Source organism: Oncorhynchus kisutch, linkage group LG14 (assembly GCF_002021735.2).
Source record: "Oncorhynchus kisutch isolate 150728-3 linkage group LG14, Okis_V2, whole genome shotgun sequence".
Taxonomy (NCBI): Eukaryota; Metazoa; Chordata; class Actinopteri; order Salmoniformes; family Salmonidae; genus Oncorhynchus; species Oncorhynchus kisutch.
In genome coordinates, this window is record NC_034187.2 from 24,697,359 (window position 1) to 24,721,758 (window position 24,400).

General features: G+C 44.9%; 1 protein-coding gene across 2 annotated transcripts in view; it reads left to right on the plus strand.

The window, feature by feature from the left end:
- Positions 1 to 14,922, plus strand: part of brf1a (BRF1 general transcription factor IIIB subunit a) — a 58,547-nt gene extending 43,625 nt beyond the window's left edge. For both annotated transcript variants that reach the window (XM_020501266.2, XM_031788099.1), the window contains exons 17-19: positions 10,286 to 10,337; positions 12,809 to 12,959; positions 13,133 to 14,922. In XM_020501266.2, coding sequence (XP_020356855.2) covers positions 10,286 to 10,337; positions 12,809 to 12,959; positions 13,133 to 13,164 — 235 coding nt within the window. In that variant the 3' untranslated portion in view covers positions 13,165 to 14,922. The remainder of the gene's footprint in view (positions 1 to 10,285; positions 10,338 to 12,808; positions 12,960 to 13,132) is intronic.
- The last annotated feature ends 9,478 nt before the right edge of the window (positions 14,923 to 24,400 follow it).

Genomic DNA, 24,400 nt, shown 5'->3' on the forward strand with positions numbered 1-24,400 from the left:
GACAGAATCAAATGTTATTTGTCACATGTGCCGAATACAACCGGTGTAGACCTTACCGTGAAATGCTTACTTACAAACCCTTAACCAACAATGGAGTGTTAAGAAGAAAAAAAAGGACAACAATAAAGTAGTCAATGTGCGGGGGTACAGGTTAGTCAAGGTAATTGAGGAAATATGTACATGTAGGTAGGGGTAAATTGACTATGCATAGATAAACTGCGAGTAGCAGCAGTATATATTTTTTTAAAGGTGGGGGGGTAGAAGCTGTTCAGAAGCCTTTTGGACCTAGACTTGGCACTCCGCTACCACTTGCTGTGCGGTAGCTGAGAGAACAGTCTTTGACTAGGGTGGCTGGAGTCTTTGTTTGGGAATGCAGCCCAAAGCGTGTGGTAAACTCCATCTAAGGCTAAATACCGGCACAAGACCGATAGTCGACAAGTACAGTAAGGGAAAGTTGAAAATAACTTTGACACCACCTGGTATAGAGGTCCTGGATGGCAGGAAGCTTGGCCACAGTGATGTACTGGGCCGTACACAAACATCTCAGATTATACATTCATATGTAGGGTAAATGCTTTCTTTGTTTCTCATTCACTGTAATCATCTCCCCATTTAATTTGTTATATTACTGATGTAACCTTAACATTATCCTCAAGGGTTCCATCTCTTTTAGTCTCGCTCCTCTCACTCTTGGCTTTAACGATTTTCTTCTAATTATATAGTTGCCATCCCCCAGCTCTAACCAGTTGCCAGCCACTGGCTAGACGCTCTCCGTCAATCGCCTTTTCAGCTCCGGCTTAGTCTCATTGGCAGTAAGCTGATTAGAAATGTGTTAAGCCCAGCAGAGACTAATAGTCTAACAGAGAGGGAGTCGGAGATGGACAGCAGTGGTGGGGGAAAGACTGAGGCAGTAAGAAAGAGAGGGAGTGAAAGTGGGGGAGTGTTGGAGTCTCCCCAAGTGTCTCCTGTCTGACCTTTTTAGAGAGGTGGAGGGGGGCGTCACGCCAATAGAGGAGTGCTTATATGTCCCATTGTCTTTGGAGAGGTGATTTATACATGTCACATCTCCTCTGTCCAAGGAGCCACTCCCCACTGCTGATATCAATGTTCAGAGGGAAAGGGCTCCCTAGGAGGCTGTCGTCATTGGCAGCCGGCTCAATTTCGAACACCAGTTTGACCTCTGAACTTTAAGACAAGATCTGTCCCCTTGCAGTAGGAGGAGCTAGGATCTAGGATAGTGCCTGCATATTTTGGGTTAGTGAGGCTTAAAGTGATCACTGCTTAATCAGAATGAAGCTGTTCTATTTGGGATGTAGAATAACTACAGACGGTTACTATGGAAATATTGACACACTGGGGACCAACAAGTCGATAAGTAGTTTGTCTTTGGATGTAAGCTTTTATGAAACATCTGTAGCCTTAGATTTTAGCCAGACAGATGTATTTTTCTGGGAGGTTTAGAAGCCACAGCTAATGTTGATGTCCTCTGGGCTTTCTCAAAGGCTATGTATAGTTTGTTACTGTGACATCTGACAGTATGGAGGTGTGTGGTGGTGGTGTGGTACAGCTCCCTAATGAAAGAGCAGTGTTACTGTGTGTCTCCCCAAAATGAGCTGAGCTGTGTCCATGCTTACTCCAGTCCAAGGTGTGAGCTCATGGGGGATGAGGTGTGAGAGGGGACATGCCATGGGAGGAAGGATGGAGCGGGTCTGGTCTGTGCAGGCATCTCTGTCACTCCTGTCACACCTACACCACCCCTGCCCTCATTAGAGAGGAGACGTCAGACATGTTTTCTTCTGTGAGGGGGAAGTAGATTTTTAGAACATGTTCACTGTTCTAGCTGAGGTGGTGTCGCAATAATGAGTAGTGTTGTCACGATACCATAATTTTGACTTAGATACCAGGTTGTGTATCATGATACTCAATAACAAAACAATCCCACGGCAAAAAAAACCCACATATTAGCCAAAGTCACAGAATGGCTCTTGATCCTGACAGTGAGACTCAGCTACTGCTCTGTTCAATCGTTGGGCATCTTTTGAGTTCATTATTATTACATTATAATTGTTTTACCTCAAACATTTTCAGAGACAATCATGTATGCATTAATTAATCAAATATACAATCAATTTGACTTTGGTAAAAACAATCTATCTACATCTGAATGGTAATCTCTATTGATAAACTGGGTAAATCTAGATGTAGCCAAGGCCTATTCACAATACAGGTTGATGTATATTCAACAGTGTGCATGCATTGAGTTATTGAGCTTGTTTGGCTGATTTCATGGGATGGGGCTACATATGACAATTTGTTTCCCTTATATTTGTACTTGCAGTGCATTCGGAAAGTATTCAGACCCCTTGATTTTTCCACATTTTGTTATGTTACAGCCTTATTCTAAAATTGATTACATTTATTTTTCCTCATCGATCTACACACAATAGCCCATAATGACAGATTTTTGCAAATTTATAATTTTTTTTTAACTGAAATATCACTTACAGTACCAGTCAAAAGTTTGGACACCTACTCATTCAAAGATTTTTCTTTATTTTTTGTATTTTCTACATTGTAGAATAATATTGAAGACATAAAAATATGAACTAACACATATGGAATCATGTAGTCACCCAAAAAAGTGTTAAACAAATCAAAATATATTTTAGGTTCTTCAAAGAAGCCAACCTTTGCTTCGATGACAGCTTTGCACATTCTTGGAATTCTCTCAACCACAGCTTCACCTGGAATGCTTTCCAAAAGTGTTGAAGGAGTTCCCACATATGCTGAGCACTTGTTGGCTGCTTTTCCTTCACTCTGCGGTCCAAATCATCCCAAACCATTTCAATTGGGTTGAGGTCAGGTGATTGGTGGCCAGGTCATCTGATGCAGCACTCCATCGCCCGCCTTCTTGCTCAAATAGCCCTTACACAGCCTGGAAGTGTTTTGGGTCATTATCCTGTTGAAAAACAAATGATAGTCCCACTAAGCTCCTACCAGATGGGATGGCGTATTGCTGCAGAATGCTGTGGTAGCCATGCTGGTTAAGTGTGCCTTGAATTCTAAATAAATCACTGACAGTGTCACCAGCAAAACACCATCACACCTCATCCTCCATGCTTTACGGTGGGAACCACACATGCGGAGATCATCCGTTCGTCTACTCTGTCTCACAAAAACAAGGCGGTTGGAACAAAAAATCTCCAATTTGGACTCCAGACCAAAGGACAAATTTCCACCTGTCTAATGACTTTTGCTTGTGTTTCTTGGCCCAAGCAAGTCTTCTTCTTATTGGTGTCCTTTAGTAGTGGTTTCTTTGCAGCAATTCAACCATGAAGGCCTGATTCATGCAGTCTCCTCTGAACAGCTGATGTTGAGATGTGTCTGTTACTTGAAGTCTGTGAAGCATTTATTTGGGCTCCAATTTCTGAGGCGGGTAACTCTAATGAACTTATCCTCTGCAGCAGAGGTAACGCTGGGTTTTCCTTTCCTGTGGTGGTCCTTTTATGAGAGCCAGTTTCATCATAGCTCTTGATGTTGTTTGCGACTGCATTTTAAGAAACTTTCAAAGTTCTTGATATTTTCCGGATTGACTGACCTTAATGTCTTAAAGTAATGATGGACTGTCATTTCTCTTCACTTATTTGAGCTGTTCTTGCAATAGTATGGACTTAGCCCTATTTGGTAAAAGGGCATCTTCTGTATACCACCCCTACCTTGTCACAACACAACTGATTGGCTCAAATGCATTAAGAAGGAAGGAAATTCCACAAATTAACTTTAAACAAGGCTCACCTCTTAATTGAAATGCATTCCAGGTGACTACCTCATGAAGCTGGTTGAGAGAATGCCAAGAGTGTGCAAAGCTGTCAAAATATATTTAGGTTTGTTTAACCCTTTTTGTTGTTGGTTACTACATGATTCCGTATGTTATTTAATAGTTTGATGTCTCCACTGTATTCTACAATGTATAAAATTGTAAAAAATAAAGAACCTTGGAATGAGTTGGTGGGTCTGAACTTTTGACTGGTACTGTAAGTATTCAGACCCTTTACTCAGTACTTTGTTGAAGCACCTTTTGGCAGTGATTACAGCCTTGATTCTTCTTGGGTATGATGCTACAAGCTTGGCACACCTGTATTTGGGGTGTTTCTCATGTTCTTCTCTGCAGATCCTCTCAAGCTCTGTCAGGTTTGATGGGGAGCGTTGCTGCACAGCTATTTTCAGGTCTCTCCAGAAATGTTAGGTCGAGTTCAAGTCCGGGCTCGTCGAGGACATTCAGCGACTTGTCCCAAAGCCACTCCTGCGTTGTCTTGGCTGTGTGCTTAGGGTAATTGGGCAGGTAGCCTGTTGGTTAGAGCATTGGACTAGTAACCAGATCGAATCCCCGAGCTGACAAGGTAAGAATCTGTTGTTCTGCCCCTGAACAAGGTAGTTAACCCGTTGTTCCTAGGCCGTCATTGTAAATAAGAATTTGTTCTTAACTGACTTGCCTAGTTAAATAAAATGTTAAATTGTCCTGTTGGAAGGTAAACCTTTGCCCCAGTCTAAGGTCCTGTGTGCTCTGGAGCAGATTTTCATCAAAGATCTCTTTGTACTTTGCTCCGTTCATCTTTCCCTCGACCCTGACTAGTCTCCCAGTCCCTGCCGCTGAAAAACACCCCACAGCATGCTGCCACCACCATGCTTCACCGTAGGGATGGTGCCAGGTTTCTTCCTGACCTGACGCTTGGCATTCATGCCAAAGAGTCCAATCATGGTTTCATCAGACCAGAGAATCTTGTTTCTCATGGCCTGAGATTCCTTTAGGTTCCTTTTGTCTAACTCCCAAGTGGGCTGTTGTGCAATTCACTGAGGAGTGGCTTCCGTCTGGCCTCTCTGCCATAAATGCCTGATTGGTGGAGTGCTGCAGAAGTAGGAGAAACTTCCAGAAGAACAACTATCTCCACAGGAACTCTGGAGCTCTGTTAGTGACCATCAGGCTCTTGGTCACCTCCCTGACCAAGGCCCTTCTCCTCCGATTGCTCAGTTTGGCCAGGTGGCCAGCTCTAGGAAGAGTCATGGTGCTTCCAAACTTCTTCCATTGAAGAATAATGGAGGCCACTGTGTTCTTGAGGGACATTCAATGCTTCAGAAATTGTGTGGTAGCCTTCCCAAGATCTGTTCCTCGACACAATTCTGTTTTGGAGCTCTACGGACAATTTCTTTGACCTCATTGCTTGTTTTTCGCTCTGACATCCACCGCCAACTGTGAGACCTAATATATCATGTCCAATCAATTGAATTGTAGTGTAGTGCTGAGGCATGTAGTTAACACGGTCTGCAGAGAGACCCTACTTGTTTGAGACAATAAATTATCTTTGGGAGAAATGTGAGCGGCCAATAAAGTGAATTAATAAAGTTTTTTGGTGGCAATTATCTTTAAAATCAGCATATTATGTTATGGTTGGCATATTATCACAAAGTACTAGGGAGGTGAACTGATGTCAGCTTTAGCTGTAATCTAGCAAGGAAAGTTTGCCTATAAAGCTGGAAGCTACCGGTATCTTCTTGCGTTGTAAAGTGTTCTAGCCTGTATTGACATTGTTTTGCAACAGTAATGGTTTCAACATTTCTAAATGCCGTGTCACATTATTCAAGTGTGCAGCATGAGTGGGGAGCTAACATGATGCAGCCCAGACTCCCAGTGCTGGGCTAAGTGGAATAGGCAGTGTGGGCTGGCATTATTCGGGGGACATCACCTTCACTGATACAGGCTTTTGATCCGTGGGACACATTTGGGGTACCGAAAGCAACAAAAATTCTAATATCAAATTGTTTTTTTATGTTGTAGTATTTAAAAAGTAGCGATGTTTTGGTATACCCTTCGTCACTAATAATGAGTACATGGACTGTTTGGTATTTCTGACATTGTCTCTGCCTGCCTTTTGGTGTGAGACAGTCTGCTCATCTTTTTTGACCGCATTGTCTGTGTTTTGTGTGATCCTCCTTGTCAGCGTGGTTGTAGTGTGTTATTAGTATGATATTAATGCAGTAGTAGTGTGTGTCTGATCCTCCCAGGCTGTCTGTGATCATACTGAGCCTGTGATACTCCAAGCCAGGATGGTAGTAGTGAACCTGTAGTACAGTAGTAGCATTTTGATCCTGTCTGTGTGATCAGCCTGTGATCCTCCCCCTGGTGGGCATGGTCAGACAGATGTTGTCACTCTACTGGCTAATGCCACCATCCTGAGCCCAGACCACATCCCTCGTGTGTGTGTGTGTGTGTGTGTGTGTGTGTATCTAGCCCAGACCCAGAGGCACATGGGAACGCAGGGCCAATCTCCAGGCCACACATGACTTAAAAAAAAGGCCACATATGACCCAATATGTCTCCAACATCCTCTTTAGAGGTCAGAATTCCCCAGGGCCACCCAGAATGATCTCCCTTTCATAAAGCCCATGATCTCCCTTTCATAAATGCCATGTCTGTTTTGTAACAAACAAGGCTGGTCTTCTAGCCTAAACAATCATAAACATTGGACCCTCATACACTGTATGAGTTTGTTCTTACTCAAGCAGGTATTTTGGTGTGTGGGAGATGTTTCTGTTTGAGTGTGTTGTAGTGAGATGCTAGAGTAGAGTATGAATGGTGTCAGTGCCATGTGGAGCTTCTTTTGGCCCCATCAGTGTCTCATGCTGCCAAACTCTGCTCTGTCTGTCCCAGAATCCACTTTAGGGTGAATGGACTGTGCTCAGCCTGCCCTGCCAAAGTAGAAACTGGGAGAATAAGTGTGTGTATACTGGAAACGGGCGAGTGGGCACCAGTCTTTTTGTGGGTAGTTTATCTTTATGCATAGTTTGATGGTGAGGAGGGAGGAACTTTGCCTCAGACTTCAGGCCCAGCCTGGAAAATGTAATTTGAAGCCCTGATTTTTTTTTTATTAAATTTTTGTATATTTATACCATAGCTTCCTCATGCTACTAATTTAACTAATGCATTTTCCATCTCACAACAGTGAATAGATTACCTTATGTGTATAACTCTATGTGCTGGTGCCTCTAAGATCCTGTGTTTGTGGAAGGGACCTATTGGGGAACCCTGCTCACCCAGTCCTGTCTAGTACAAGGTCTGTAGGCTAGCACCACTAAGCCCAGAATAGGCTGGTGCTGCTGGATGCTTTTCTAATAAGCTCTGACAAAGGGGGTGAAGATGCCATGCTTGCTGAACAGTGAACACACACACCCTCTCCTCCACCCTCCTTGTAAAGCAGATTAATTAAAAGTGCTCTCTCTCCACTCTTATCAGTGTGAGTAAGGCACTTACAGTAAGCCCCCAGGGGAGTGGGTCTCACCAGGGGGGGCAGAGGGTGGGCAGGCAGGGGGGGCAGAGAGCCTCCAAGAGATTCTAATTTCATCCACTGGAGATATTCTTCCCCAGGAATTACTGCTGCTGTTGGCACCCTTCTGCCTGTTAGTCTCTTGCCCTCTTAGAATGGAAGTCAATTCATAGGGCTTTATTGGAATGGGAAATGTGTACGAAATGCAGCTCAGTTTCCACCTAATTTTGTGGGTGGTGTGCACAGCCTGTCTTGAGAGCCAGGTCTGCCTACGGCGGCCTCTCTCAATAGCAAGGCTATGGTCACGGAGTCTGTACATAGTCAAAGCTTATCTTAATTATGGGTTTGTCATGGTGGTCAGGTATTCTGCCTCTGTGTACTCTCGGTTTAGGGCCAAATAGCATTCTAATCTTCTCTGTTTTTGTTAATTCTTTCCAATGTGTTAAGTAATTATATATATTTTCTGCTTGTGTGTCTGCCTGTCTGTTAGGATATACAGTTGAAGTTGGGAAGTTTAAATACACCTTAGCCAAATACATTTAAACTCTGTTTTTCACAATTCCTGACATTTTAATCCTAGTAAAAATTCCCTGTTTTAGGTCAGTTAGGAACACCACTTTATTTTAAGAATGTAAAATATCAGAATAATAACAGAGAATGATTGCTTCATTTCAGCTTTTATTTCTTTCATCACATTCCCAGTGGGTCAGAAGTTTACATATACACTCAATTAGTATTTGGTAGCATTGCCTTTAAATTGTTTAACTTGGGTCAAACGTTTTGGGTAGCCTTCCACAAGTTTCCCACTAAGTTGGGTGAATTTTGGCCCATTCCTCCTGACAGAGCGGGTGTGACTGAGTCAGGTTTGTAGGCTTCCTTGCTCGCACACGCTTTTTCAGTTCTGCCCACAAATGTTCTATAGGATTGAGGTCAGGGATTTGTGATGGCCACTACAATATCTTGACTTTGTTGTCCTTAAGCCATTTTGCCACAACTTTGGAAGTATGCTTGGGGTCATTGTCCATTTGCGATCAAGCTTTAACTTCCTGACTGATGTCTTGATGTTGCTTCAATATATCCACATAATTTTCCTGCATCATGATGCCATCTATTTTGTGATGTGCACCAGTGCCCCCTGCAGCAAAGCACTCCCTCAACATGATGCTGCCGCCCCCATGCTTCACGGTTGGGATGGTGTTCGTCAGCTTGCAAGCCTCCCCCTTTTTCCTCCATACATAATGATGGTAATTATTGCCAAACAGTTCTATTTTTGTTTCATCAGACCAGGGGACTTTTCTCCAATGTACGATCTTTGTCCCCATGTTCAGTTGCAAACCGTAGTCTGGCTTTTTATGGTGGTTTTGGAGCAGTGGCTTCTTCCTTCAGGTTGTGTCGATTTAGGACTCATTTTACTGTTGATATTAGAGGTCTGCCGATTTAATCGGAATCGCCGATTTAATTAGGGCCGATTTCGGGTTTTCATAACAATCGGAAATCGGTATTTTTGGACACCGATTTGGCCGATGTAATTTTTTTTACACCTTTTATTTAACTAGGCAAGTCAGTTAAAAACACATTCTTATTTTCAATGACTGCCTAGGAACGGTGGGTTAACTGCCTTGTTCAGGGGCAGAACGACAGATTTTTACCCTGTCAGCTCGGGGGATTCAACCTTACAGTTAACTAGTCCAACGCTCTAACCACCTGATTACATTGCACTCCACGAGGAGACTGCCTGTTACGCGAATGCAGTAAGCCAAGGTAAGTTGCTAGCTAGCATTAAACTTATCTTATAAAAAACTATCAATCAATCATAATCACTAGTTAACTACACATGGTTGATGTTATTACTAGTTTATCTAGCGTGTCCTGCGTTGCATATAATTGATGTGGGACATATCGTTGCCCCAATGTGTACCTAACCATAAACATCAATGCATTTCTTAAAATCAATACACAGAAGTATATATTTTTAAACCTGCATATTTAGCTAAAAGAAATCACGTTAGTAGGCAATATTAACCAGGTTAAATTGTCACTTCTCTTGCGTTCATTGCACGCAGAGTCAGGGTATATGCAACAGTGTAGGCTGCCTAATTTGCCATAATTTTACGTAATTATGACATAACATTGAAGGTTGTGCAATGTAACAGGAATATTTAGATTTATGGATGCCACCCGTGAGATAAAATACGGAACGGTTCCGTATTTCACTGAAAGAATAAACGTCTTGTTTTCGAGAGAGTTTCCGGATTCGACCATATTAATGACCTAAGGCTCGTATTTCTGTGTGGTCCCATGGTGTTTATACTTGCATACGATTGTTTGTACAGATGAATGTGGTACCTTCAGGCGTTTGGAAATAACTCCCAAGGATGAACCAGACTTGTGTAGGTCCACCATTTTTTTTTTCTGAAGTCTTGGCTGATTTCTTTAGATTTTTCTCATGATGTCAAGCAAAGAGGCACTGAGTTTGAAGGTAGGCCTTGAAATACATCCACAGATACACCTCCAATTGACTCAAATGATGTCAATTAGCCTATCAGAAGCTTCTAAAGCCATGACATCTTTTTCTGGAATTTTCCAAGCTGCTTAAAGGCAGTCAACTTAGTGTATGTAAACTTCTGACCCACTGGAATTTTGATACAGTGAAATAATCTCTCCGTAAACAATTGTTGGAAAAAATTACTTGTCATGCACAAAGTAGATGTCCTAACCGACTTGCCAAAACTATAGTTTAACAAGAAATTTGTGGAGTGGTTGAAAAACAAGTTTTATTGACGCCAACCTAAGTGTATGTAAACTTCCGACTTCAACTGCATCTCTCTCTGTGTTCTGTCTGTTAGAATATCTCTCTCTCTCCCTCTGTGTCGGTCTGTCGCTCCAGCCTTTGTCCTTTTTCTGAACGGTCATCTCTGCCATTCATTGCAGCCACGTCTGTTCTTCAAAGTTTTTGTTTCTCTCAGGTTACGGCCCTTCATATCAGGACACCCCCCTAAGAAGCTGGCTCTAGACCAGGTAAGATGTTACACATGCTTTTGTCTCTTACACACACACACACACTTTTACTATCGCTAAGGGTATCCAGATTTCCATACCGTGTCTGTGCCATCCCGGGATATACGGTATTACCGGTAGTGCACACAAGGGGTGCTATTGAAAAATATATAAACGTAAAAAAGTCACTTACCAGTCACTTACCATACTAAGAAGTACTAAGAAGTTCTCATAGCAGATGCCAGGTAAATGGTAACGATCACTTGCAAACATTTACTACTAGGACAGACAACCCAGCTCATAAAGTTATGCAAGTATCTCAAAACGCAGTTTGCAGCACACACAAAACATATTAGGCAGCAGGAATCTTAATCCAGGAGGGGATTGCCTCTGCTGCTGTTACCAAGAAGCTTGATCTTGCAAGTTAGCAACGTTAGCAAAACCCAGTTAGAGAGAATTTATTTGGCACATCTTAGTTAATTTATAAGTGATATAGCTGACAGGCTCTGTCGCAGGCGGCCGCGACCGGGAGGTCCGTGGGGCGACGCACAATTGGCCTAGGGAAGGTTTGGCTGGTAGGGATATCCTTGTCTCACCGCGCACCAGCGACTCCTGTGGCGGGCCGGGTGCAGTGCACGCTAACCAAGGTAGCCAGGTGCACTGTTTCCTCCGACACATTGGTGCGGCTGGCTTCCGGGTTGGATGCGCACTGTGTTAAGTTGTGTTTCGGAGGACGCATGGCTTTAGACCTTTGTCTCTCCCGAGCCCGTATAGGAGTTGTAGCGATGAGACAAGATAGTAATTACTAACAATTGGATACCATGAAATTGGAGAAAAAAACGGGGTAAATTTTAAAGAAAGAAGCTGTATAAAAATAGTTTTGCCTGTATTGAAAAACCATTCCGTGGCTTTTTCGAAAGGCTATATACGGTATACCGCCCAAGCCTACTATCGCTAACACTATATCTTGAGAAAAAAAGGGGGGAAAGGAATCATGACCTATGGTTTTCACCCATTTTGAATGTTATATCTTCATAGGATGCAAAACTCATCTTACGGGCTGTATTTCTGCCTGCTTGCACGATGATGGCTCAGATACACATGAAATGACCCTGGGAATCGATAGAACATTGCTCAGAGATGCACAAATACGATATAATATTCAAATTGGGTGAGTCTTTTTTCTTTAACCAACCCTTTAGTCTCCTATGGACCGGGGGGGAAGAGACTTTCTTCAGCAGCAGGCTCACTAATGGGAGAGGACTGCGGCCATGTCCCGCTGAGTTGTTCACATGCATTCAAGCGGTGTGTGCTGGAAAGTACAGGAGGGAGCCTCACTTTCTCCTGCACCCACTCTTCATCCGTCTGCTGCTGTGTCTCGCTCCATTCCCTTCTTTTGCTCGCTCTCTCTCACTCATGTGGTGTTGGCAGCCATGAATGGAATCTCCCAGTGCAGGCTACAGCAACCAGGAAGAAAACATTTGCCACGAGGGGCTGGGTCAACAAAGCTTGTTACTAAGCAACCCCTCACCACCCCCTGGGAACTGGCATCAAATGGCTTCTCTGATTGGTTGGGGCCGGGTTTGCTTGGAATTCATGTTATGTAAGGAAAGGAAAAGGAGCACAGAAGAGAGAAAGGAGATGTGTGCTTTGCTGTTGCCTGGCAGTTTTTCTGGTTCTCTTTGTATTTCCAAAACAAATGTCCTAGGAGTAAATGGCACTTTGAGTTACCCAGTGCAGTGCTTCTGCCTAACAGTCTTGGCAATAAATGTCTGTTTCAATGTCAAGCTCAGAGAAACTGGCAGGCTCCTGTGATAAACCTCTGCAATAGAATAGAGACTAGCCTAATTTCACTGTTCCTGGCTTTAAAGCTGAGAGGCTAGTCAAGTTCATCAAGCCCTTCCCCCAGTGTAAGCTATGGCAGAGAACCACTGACTCATCACACTGTTATGACTGACCTGATTCCACCAAGGTCACCCAGTTCTCTCACCTTTAAAACTGTCCGGGGTCAAGATTGTTGAATCAGTATGTCTTCTCATTCCCTCTGAAAGGGTCTTTCAACACTCCCTGCCTCTCCTATAGCTCCTTCCCAGGACTCAGACCCTTCCTCACCACCCAGTGGCCACCCACCCACTAATTAGTCTGGAGAATAATTTATATAATTTTTTCTTCCTCCTTTTGATGATAATTAGACTTCCAGCTCCTATTATGAGGAGACATTTTCCGCACTGGGAGGCTAGGCCCAGCAGGGTGACCATGGAGAGAGGGAGGGAAGAGAGCCCAGCAGGAGCTGCAGAGGGAGCTGAAATAGGTCTCCGTCACACTGTGGATCCCCCACCTGCCTCGCCCACACGCAGTAGGACTCGGATGGGGGGGGGGGGTCAGGCTAGCTATAACCTCCGTATTGAACATCTATTCAGGCTTTCAGGCTCAGTGTGCAGAATCATATTACTAGTTGGACTGATTTAGTGGATTTTTCCTTGTTTCCTTAGATAGCCATCCCCCTGCCAGTGGCCTCTGAGGTGTCGCCCCACTCTGTGCTGGTCGAGAGTGGGCCTGTGGTCTATGACGATGTGGCAGATGAGGAAGAGGAGGATGAGGAGGAGCCCTGCGTCAGCGCCATGGAGCTGCTGGGAGGCAACGGTCAGTAAGATACATCAAACTAGCCTGTTAGCCAGATCTCTTGATCGGCATTATCCAACTCATCTTGCATTGGTTGGGTTGCCATGTTGTCTGGCTACCAGGGTGTCTACATATGTTTGAAAACATGTATTTTGAGAGCAGTTGAGTAATCATTTGGTCTTCTTTTACTCCAGAGTATGGATGTGATGATGATGATGGTTTCTAGCACTACTGGGTTTGGCCTGTTTGTCTGGACCGTTGTGCTACTCCAACCCCCTGTCCCATTTGGAGAGAGTGACTCATTGATTGAGACGGCGGAGACAGCTTTCATGCTCGCAGAATGGTGAAGAGGATGGAGATGATGACAGGATCCATTTCTTCTCAGGATATCTCCTTTATCTAGGAAAGAGATTATGGGTATGGCAATGTCTCATCCTACATTTCACGTCACTCAAGTATACACTACCATTCAAAAGTTTGGTCACTTCGAAATGTCCTTGTTTTTGAAAGAAAAGCACCTTTTTTCCCCATTAAAATAACATCAAATTGATCAGAAATACAATGTAGGCATTATTGTTGTAAATGACTATTGTAGATAGTGGCCCCAAACGTTTGAACGGTAGTGTATGTTGACTTTGCCTTAGCTTGTTGACCCCCCCCCCCCCCGCTCTATCATGGTCATGGATAAGTATGTCTGTAATTACATGAAAGGGAAGTACACTACCTAATGTGTTGGGAACAGTCATAACAGATAGGTATTAGTCCAATCAGTATTTCAAAAATCATGTATGAAAGAAGCTGTATGCAAGCTTGCGTCTGAAGCCAAAGTATTGCTATAATCATGCCTTGAATATGTAAAATCATATGGAGTATGTTTCAGTTTAAATGCTCATGTTAATCGAGGTGATGAAGTTGCATTCAGCCAATGAAGTCTTGAAACCTGTATTATAGGATTAGGTCAATTTGAATTGGTAGCATTTTGATTTCTTTTTGGATTTCTTTTTCAACAGCTGCTATTTATTTAATGTGGTATGATTTCTCTATTTGTTTTATGGAGAAGAATTCTGCAAACTATTTTGGACTGGATAATCACTAAAGTGTTAAAGCTGGAATCCATAGCGGTGATACTGCCACGTCTGTTTGGGGTATTACAACAACAAAGACATTACGTCAAACAACACTTTTTTTTCTTCTCGTAAATCATTGCACGTGCGATAGAACAGCATTTACTACGATTTTTTTTCTTTTTTCTACCATGATGCAGGATTGCTTGTTGCGCCTACCGCACATCTCAGCTTTAATTAATTGTACAAAAAGCTGCCAAATATATTCATTGTTGATGATCAACTATGCAATGTTATCCATTCCAAATGACATTGCGTTATGGATTTATTTTGTAAATGCGCTTTTAGAATTTTATTTGGAAAATGTTGACTGGGAGGATCACTGGTGGTTTGTTCACTGTGCTGACACAACTGTATTTAAGGAGAAGTTAGGATGTGGCTAATGTTCACAGCCTCTCCTTCCACTGCTGCTACTGTATATAGACGGGTTGGTTGATTAGCAACAAAACAGACGCGTGCAAAACTATGGGGAAAAACAAGGTTGGCTTAGATTGTTGACAAACTATATTTTGTCTACAGTGTTATTGAAAACAAATACATTTGCACAATGATCACTACGTCGTTGGTTAGCTAGCTAGCACATTTTTTGGCCATATTAGCATAGATGTGACATCAGTGAAAACCTAAAAACAAGACATGGTATCAAGAGTGAAATATAACTAGCTGAACAAGCCACTGACAGTTCCCCACATGGCAGTTTCTTGTCATTGTTGCTAGCTTTCTGGCCATCCAGAATCACAACAGACTTCTGCCCCATTTTGAAGTGTGCACGTCCTTTTCGTGACGTCAACTAACCCGTCTGTGTTGAAGGTTACTTGTTTTGCATTGACTGTCTCAGTAAAGCTCCTACCAACAGGAAACTTTTGTTCTTATTCTCTTTTCTAATTTGTCTACTATCATCTTTTCGTCGTGTATTGATATGTGTTAGAACTGCTTTTGACATGAATACATGAAACAACAGGGTTTAGTGACCATTCTCCTCTAATTGTGACATCAACCGAGTTAAATGGTACATTAACTTAGCTGCTGGCTAAAAGGCATCCTCATCCTAGCATCTCCAAATGGATAAAGCAAGGTTTAGAGAAGGTAAGGTGTCTTATTCCATTTTTTTCCTGTTCTTTTTATAGTGGTGTTGGTTTTCAAGGCTATCAGATATCACCCTTGGCAGAGGTGTACAGTTAACTTTATGGAGAGGTCTGGGTCTCCTCGCCCCCGCCCATCAAACCCTGTCACTGAGAGGGGCTGGTCTGGCTGGGCTGACATGTTAGAACATTACCACACCTCACCTCAGAGGCACGTCATCCTCTTCTCTCTTCATTGCCAGCTGAACCCAACCTCTCACTCAGATGGGGGCTTTACAGCACCATTGTGTGTAGATATCACATTTAACTCCTCCAGAGCCATCAAAGCCTGGAGCGTAGGCTATTTTTCAGCTTTTTTCAGTATAATTTTACGACCTCGTCTGATATACTGTTTTATGATATGTAAAATGGCCGCCCTGTCAAGTAATCTTTGAAACAGGTTTAGGATTAATATCACCCACTCCCCTTCTTACAGTTGTCCTAAGGGGCAAACCATCTTTCAAAATAATAGGCTGCGAAGTTTGGTAAAAGGCTTCGAAATATGTCCGGTTCTGAAGTTTGGCCTGAATTAGCCCAAGTTCAGGTCATTGTTTTTTAAATTCATGTTTTTTTTTCTTCCCCTATTTGGTAAAGTTTCACATAACCACTTTGCTGGAAACAGGCAGGGAGCAGGTCTCGAACCCTCTGCCTTCTAGCCCGAAGTTCAGAGCGCTATCGACTGCCCCAACAGCATGCTCAAGCAGCAGAGTAGATATCAGCATTTACAACTCCGGTAACTATCGGTTTATAACTCCAGTTCTATGAGTGAAGCGGAGCCCCATAGGGGAGCTCTGCTCCTAGTGGATTACCCCGCTGCCTAGGCAGCGAACAGACTGAGAAATGATGCACATACCTGCAGCTAATAGGAGTACAGGTGTCCCAATATAAGGGGATGCTTCCCCACAAACAGCCTCCTGAAAAATGATCTTCAGCGAGAATGGGGGTTGGCAGGGCCTTAAGTCCTATGGGGCTCCGCTCCACTCATAGAACTAATAGGTCTAATCCACCCTACTCAGTCCAGAGACACCGCCAATGACTAGTGGGCAGATAAAACAGAATGAGCTATACTAATCTGTACAAGCAGATCGATGAACTCAAACTCTAAGTATTAAAGATTGGTCTAATAGTACTGTAACACCAGTTACAGAAACTATATCCCTAATCCTTCTGCCCAAACACAGTCATAGACTTGTGGGTAAGATACAACACATGAACCCCCAGCCAGGAGTCATGTCATGCAGTCATTCTAATAAGAGAAAGCGGACCTGATGGAAACCCTGTCCATTGATCCTACGTTTCCCGCCTTAGTTCTAGCCTTCCCATCAGAAAAGATGAATACAGGCTGAACCAATTTAGAAGACCTACTCACTGATTCCTCAGTGTAACCCGCCACACTCAATCCATAGGCAAAGCCAATGATTTGTGGGCAGATAATAGAATATGGGCCAACTACTCTGCCTAAGCAGATAGATGATACCTCGATATTCCATAAATTTCAGTGACCAGTTTAATAGTGAAGTAATAGTAGTTACAGCACTATTTCCCTCATCACTCCGTCCCTACACAGTGATACACTGGTGGGCAGTCTAAACAGTCCCTGCTGTACTGACAGTGTCAGACAAAGGTCATGTCGCACGTGTCTCACTCCCTGACAAAAAAAGAGTGGACCTAATGGGAACCCTGCCCAATCGTCCTGCATCTTTTCTTAACTGAAGTTCTCCCTTCAGCCATGCTGAGCACAGAACGAGCTAGATAGCTAGACGACATGTCTAACCGGTAGAGTTGGATAAAAGGAGACGGTGACGACCCCGATGCCGCTGCTCAAATATCCTCTACCGCGGTTCCTCTGAAAAGGGCCGTAGACTCCGTTACTCCATGAGTGGAGTGGGCTCTGACACCCTGAGGCAGTGCCCACCCTGTCGCCTCATAAGCCATCTCAATGCCTTCGCAAAGCCAATGAGACAAAAAGTGGTCTACCAAGTATACTAGCACCGTGACACAAACAGCTGAGGCGATGACCTAATTATCGCCGTGTGCTGCACTTAGCACGCGAAGGCGCACACCGGGCACAGGCGATGAAGCCTCTCCTCTCTGCTCCGCATGGGGGGGGGGGGGGGGGGGGGGGGAGAAGGCCCATAACTCAACGGACTGTGACCTATATGGGCTCTTAATAATCTTCAGCATAAATCCCGGGTTAGGATGTGACACCGTTCTGCTCAAGTCGCCATTGATGGCAAGGCAGTCATGTCTCGTCAAAAGAGCACACAAATCACTGACACCCTTGGCTGTAGTCAAGGCAAGCAACAGTGCCGTCTTCAGAGACAACATCATGAGGGGGATTTGATTCAATGGCTCGAACGGCATCTCGCGGAGCGCCTCGAGTACCAAAGTTAAATCCCACTGGAGCAGCGTGGCTCTAGCTGCTGGCCTAAGCCGCCGCGTTCCCAATAGAAACCGTTTCACTAGAGGGTGGCTGAAGACTGTCTCTGCCAAACCCCTCATGACAAGCTGAAATCACTGCCATGAACACCTTAATGGTGGCGGGTGAGCGCTGCTTGTCAAACATGAACCGTAGGAAAGAGAGCACGCTCTCGACCTGACCGCACACGGGATCTACATTCTCTGTGGCACACCATTGTGAAAATACGTTCCATCTGCTGGCATACATCATGGATGTGGAACTGGCACCTGAACCCTGTATGGTTCTAATTACTGAATCTGATACCCCATGGCGCTCTAACCTGTCCCTCTCAGGGGCCAGAGCCTCAGTGGTTGGCCGATTTTTATCATGGCCTCTGCCTGAGACAGCGTGTCCTTTCTGTGGAATTGGCCATGACGGCGCAATCAACATTTGAGTCATCTCCGCGTACCACGGAGCACCTGGGCGATTGAGAGCTATCAATATGATTGACAGCCCTGCTGTTCTCATGCGGGCTAGCAGTGGGAGAATGCAGGACAGCGGTGGAAATGCGTACAGGAGAACATCTGGCCATGGTTGGTGCGCAAAAAAAATCCTTAGTGGTGGTTCGTCCTGGGCTCGTAGGGAAAACCATAGGGGACACTGCGTTTTCACACGTGACGTGAACAGGTTCACCTCGACTCTCCCGAGCCGTTCCCATATTTAGAAAACAATGTCGGGGTGCAGCTGCCAATCGCCGTCTCGGGCTCCGACGTTCTAAATGTGTGCTGCTGTCACGAAGGTGCTCGTGAACCCACAGCCACAATTTCTCCGCCAGCGGGTTTAGTGCAGGAGACCTGACACCTCCTCAGCGATTTATGTAGGATACTGTGGTTCGGTTGTCTGACCAGACCAGCACGTCCTGACCCCATAGGGTAGACACGAAGTGGGTCAGAACCAGTAAAACGGTCTCCAACTCCAGGAGGTTGTGGCATCCCGAGCATGACATGTCCCTCCCCATCCAGTCAGACAAGCTTCTGTAAACACTGGAATGTACAGTGAGGGGAAAAAAGTATTTGACCTCTGTGATTGCCAACAAGGGTTTTGCCACCAAGTACTAAGTCATGTTTTGCAGAGGGGTCAAATACTTATTTCCCTCATTAAATTAAACATTAGAAAGGGCCGTTTGGCCTCGTTCTCCCCCAGTCTTTTTTGGCACTAGGAAGTAGGGTGAATAATAGCCCGCTGTTCCTTTGCTCTTGGGGAACTACTGTGACTGCCTCCTTCACCAAAAGTTCCGTAAACTCTTTTACAAGAGCGGCTACTTTCTCTGGCGTCTTCATCACCAGCTCCACCACGCCCAAAAACGGGGGAGAAGTTTGGTGGAATTGGATGGCATAACCCTTCTGCAGGGTCCGACTTAGCCAGGGGGAGAGGGTGCAGCTTCGCTGCCACTCCGAGTAATGCTCTGAGAGCGTGAAGCTGTGGTACAGACAGTAGGAAGGATCTGTATTCCTCTATGGCCCAAGCCACCGCTGTCCCTCGACACTGAAGTGGTGGATAGCCCAGGGTGGGCCCCCCTCGAAAGGGGGAGGAAATATTGGAGCGTTCTGTGAGAAACGGGGGTGCCGACACTTTGGTTATCCTTTTGCGACTAGCAATCCCGTATCCGGGAGCGTAATCATAGCCTCAAACGAAGTAGCATAACGCAGCGGACACAAATACCCCTAGTAACTTTTCCTATTCATGAAAATCGCAAATTAAATAAAATAAATATATTCAAACACAAGCTTAGCCTTTTGTTAACAACACTGTCATCTCAGATTTTCTAAATATGCGTTACAGCCAACGCTAGACAAGCATTTGTGTAAGTTTATCATGGCATAATGCTATGCTAGGCTCTGCTGGCAGCAGGCAACATTTTCAAGAAAATAAGAACAGCAACCAAATTAAATAATTTTCCTTTGAAGAACTTCGGATGCTTTCACTCAGGAGACTCCCAGTTAGATAGCAAATGTTCCTTTTTTCCAAAAATATTATTTTTGTAGGGGAAATAGCTCCCGTTTGTTCATCATGCTTGGCTGAGAAATCGACCGGAAAATGCTACCATTACAACGCCAAACTTTTTTCAAAATGAACTCCATAATATCGACAGAAACACGGCAAACGTTGTTTAGGATCCATCCTCAAGGTGGCTACCTCAGTATTTTACGCAAGATTTTCTGCGGGAGACACCATGTGACCACTTGCTATATATGGTCCCTTACGGCTATTCATCAATGGAAATCTGTAAAAAGACGCCACAATGCTGTAGACACATTGGGGAATACGTGGAAAACGTAAGCTCATTCGTAGCTCATTCACAGCCATATAAGAAGTAATTGGCATGAGGCGGTTTAAAAAAATGCGGCACTTCCTGGTTGGATTTTTATCTGGGTTTCGCTTGTAACATCAGTTCTGTGGCACTCACAGACAATATCTTTGCAGTTTTGGAAATGTCAGTGTTTTCTTTCCAAAGCTATCAATTATATGCATAGTCGAGCATCTTTTCGTGACAAAATATCTTGTTTAAAACAGGAACGTTTTTCATCCAAAAATTTAAATATCGCCCCCTAGTCGCAAGAAGTTATATGTGTAACCTTGTGGTTCCAGCCCTCCGTGAACACAGCATGGGCCTGAGCTGCACTAACTGAGGTGCCTGCCTGAGTTAGTGCACCGGCCCCCAACAGCGATTGCGTCATCGGGTCAACATGGGACTGTGTGTGTACGCTGCTCTTTAAACCCTTAACTACATCCTCCCTGCTCATACAGCCAGAGGATGGCACCGGAAATCCTCGATGCTTCCTCTTTCTTCTCTCCCGACAGCTCAGTCTTACCCATGGTGAGACGGGAGAGGGAGGCTGCCAGGAACGCAATATTATTAGCTGCTGCTACAGCTTGTACACCTAGAGCGAAGGACTTCCCTACCAGCTGGGCTGTGAGTCTGCCGTAGGTAATGTGGGTTTCCGGAACGACGGCCAGGAGCTCAAACCTGGGATGAGGTACGCAGTGTCCTCGAGCCTAAGGATCTCCTGAGGCTGTTTTCCGTCCACACTGCACCCTCCACGTATTTCGCCAGTGAGGGCATGGCAGGTGCCAAAGGCACAGCCTCCGGTCTCGGTCTAGATTAAGGGCCGCCCACCATCATATCCACCTCCGGGTTGGGGGGAATAGGGGGCAGTGTAATCTCTAGGTGGCCTGCTCAATGAGTCCTGTAAAGTCAGAGCGCAGAGAAGCTGCTGGAGGAGGGGGCTGCTGAGAACTCAGAGCCTGTCAATCACGGACTACAGGAAAAAATCCAGCCCAGTCACGGACCAGGATGTCTTGCTCCCAGGCAGACTAAATAACTTTTTGGCCCGCTTTGAGGACAATACAGTGCCACTGACACGGCCTGCAACGAAAACATGCGGTCTCTCCTTCACTGCAGCCGAGGTGAGTAAGACATTTAAACGTGTTAACCCTCGCAAGGCTGCAGGCCCAGACGGCATCCCCAGCCGCGCCCTCAGAGCATGCGCAGACCAGCTGGCCGGTGTGTTTACGGACATATTCAATCAATCCCTATACCAGTCTGCTGTTCCCACATGCTTCAAGAGGGCCACCATTGTTCCTGTTCCCAAGAAAGCTAAGGTAACTGAGCTAAACGACTACCGCCCCGTAGCACTCACATCCGTAATCATGAAGTGCTTTGAGAGACTAGTCAAGGACCATATCACCTCCACCCTACCTGACACCCTAGACCCACTCCAATTTGCTTACCGCCCAAATAGGTCCACAGACGATGCAATCTCAACCACACTGCACACTGCCCTAACCCATCTGGACAAGAGGAATACCTATGTGAGAATGCTGTTCATCGACTACAGCTCGGCATTCAACACCATAGTACCCTCCAAGCTCGTCATCAAGCTCGAGACCCTGGGTCTCGACCCCGCCCTGTGCAACTGGGTACTGGACTTCCTGACGGGCCGCCCCCAGGTGGTGAGGGTAGGCAACAACATCTCCTCCCCGCTGATCCTCAACACTGGGGCCCCACAAGGGTGCGTTCTGAGCCCTCTCCTGTACTCCCTGTTCACCCACGACTGCTTGGCCACGCACGCCTCCAACTCAATCATCAAGTTTGCGGACGACACAACAGTGGTAGGCTTGATTACCAACAACGACGAGACGGCCTACAGGGAGGAGGTGAGGGCCCTCGGAGTGTGGTGTCAGGAAAATAACCTCACACTCAACGTCAACAAAACTAAGGAGATGATTGTGGACTTCAGGAAACAGCAGAGGGAACACCCCCCTATCCACATCGATGGAACAGTAGTGGAGAGGGTAGCAAGTTTTAAGTTCCTCGGCATACACATCACAGACAAACTGAATTGGTCCACTCACACAGACAGCATCGTGAAGAAGGCGCAGCAGCGCCTCTTCAACCTCAGGAGGCTGAAGAAATTCGGCTTGTCACCAAAAGCACTCAAACTTCTACAGATGCACAATCGAGAGCATCCTGGCGGGCTGTATCACCGCCTGGTATGGCAACTGCACCGCCCTCAACCGTAAGGCTCTCCAGAGGGTAGTGAGGTCTGCACAACGCATCACCGGGGGCAAACTACCTGCCCTCCAGGACACCTACACCACCCGATGCTACAGGAAGGCCATAAAGATTATCAAGGACATCAACCACCCGAGCCACTGCCTGTTCACCCCGCTGTCATCCAGAAGGCGAGGTCAGTACAGGTGCATCAAAGCTGGGACCGAGAGACTGAAAAACAGCTTCTATCTCAAGGCCATCAGACTGTTAAACAGCCACCACTAACATTGAGTGGCTGCTGCCAACACACTGACAATGACACTGGCTCAACTCCAGCCACTTTAATAATGGGAATTGATGGGAAATGATGTAAATATATCACTAGCCACTTTAAACAATGCTACCTTATATAATGTTACTTACCCTACATTATTCATCTCATATGCATACGTATATACTGTACTCTATATCATCGACTGCATCCTTATGTAATACATGTATCAATAGCCACTTTAACTATGCCACTTTGTTTACATACTCATCTCATATGTTATACTGTACTCGATATCATCTACTGTATCTTGCCTATGCTGCTCTGTACCATCACTCATTCATATATCCTTATGTACATATTCTTTATCCCCTTACACTGTGTATAAGACAGTCGTTTTTTTGGAATTGTTAGTTAGATTACTTGTTCGTTATTACTGCATTGTCAGAACTAGAAGCACAAGCATTTCGCTACACTCGCATTAACATCTGCTAACCATGTGTATGTGACAAATAAAATTTGATTTGATTTGATTCCTGACCCAAGGATGTGAAGTTCCTCTCACTCTCCTTAGGGAGGGGGGTCATTTCCACTTCGGTTAGTTGACTGGGTTTTTCTCCAGAAAAAAACCCAGACACTTACCAACATCCTCGCCATCTCCGGAGGCGCCGTCGTCATATGACGCCTCAGAACCTGAGGCTAGCACAGACATGGTATCTTCCAGAGGGAGATCTACCCTGAAAAACCACCACCTCTGTTTCCTCTCCTTTAAAGAAAGGAGGGTGCAGCTATGAAATTCCGGGGGATCTGTGAGGCTGCCCCTAGCATGCTGTTAACCCAAACACATGAAACATAAGTTGTGTGCCGAAGAGGCAGCCACCATTGTGGAGCAGCAACACAGAGCTCTTGGAGGTGGAGTGCTCATGAAGGACAATGTCGAGACCAGGATATCGACAGCAGGTTCAATCCTGAGTCTTCTCTCTTCACTTCTTCAGTCCAGTCTTGTTGCTGAAGATAATGGGAGGCTGATTGTGTACTCCTATTGGCTGCAGGTGTGTGCATAATTCACTCTCAGGCTGTTAGCTGCCTAGGGAGCTCCTCGTTATAGAACCAGGGTTGTTACACAACTCCCTCCTTTTAAAGAGCGCTAGCTTACGACTCAACATCGTATAGGAACGCACTCACCGGCCAAGCAAGGTCCAATCACTTCTGACACCAGTGTAATGAAACAGGCAGGGAAGGGAGCAGGTCTCGAACCCTCGGCCTTCTAGCCCGAAGTCCAGCGTGCTATCGACTGTGCTCCACAAGCATGCTCAAGCGGCAGAGTCGATATACACGCGTATAAACCCAGGGTCGTTACACTATCATTACTCAACAAAATGGACTCCATATATCGTGATAATAAAAAAATCCTGGATATCTCCCTGAAATGCGGTACATTTTAAAGTAAACTTTGATCGCCTTATGGTTACAGCATTTATTACAAATACATTTTACGGACCAGTGTGCTTTTTATTCAAGCGCTATCCGCATAGCTTCAACATGGGCTCAGGTGGGGTTTACTTCCCCACTAAATTCAAGTTTGCAATTATGCCTGCTTCATAATGTATATGACATTAACAAAATTGCCCCCCAATTTTGTTAGCAGTTAGTTATGCTGTAGCAAACTCGCTAACGCTGTAACTAACTAGCTAGCGTTGCTAATGACCTAGCTAACTAGATAGGTCTGCTAATGTCGTAACTAACTTGTTAGCACTGCTAACGATGAAGCTAACTAGCTAGTGTTGTTAGCTAGCATTGTTAATGATGTAGCTAACTAGCTATTGTTGATAACATCAAAGCTAACTTGTTACCGTTGCTAACTAGATGGCGCTGATAATGATGTAGCTAGCAATGGTAACATCGTAGCTAACATGTTATCACTGCTAATGACTTTGCTAGCTTAGGTTACTAACGACATAGCATTTTACCAAACTTCAAAGGCTAAAAT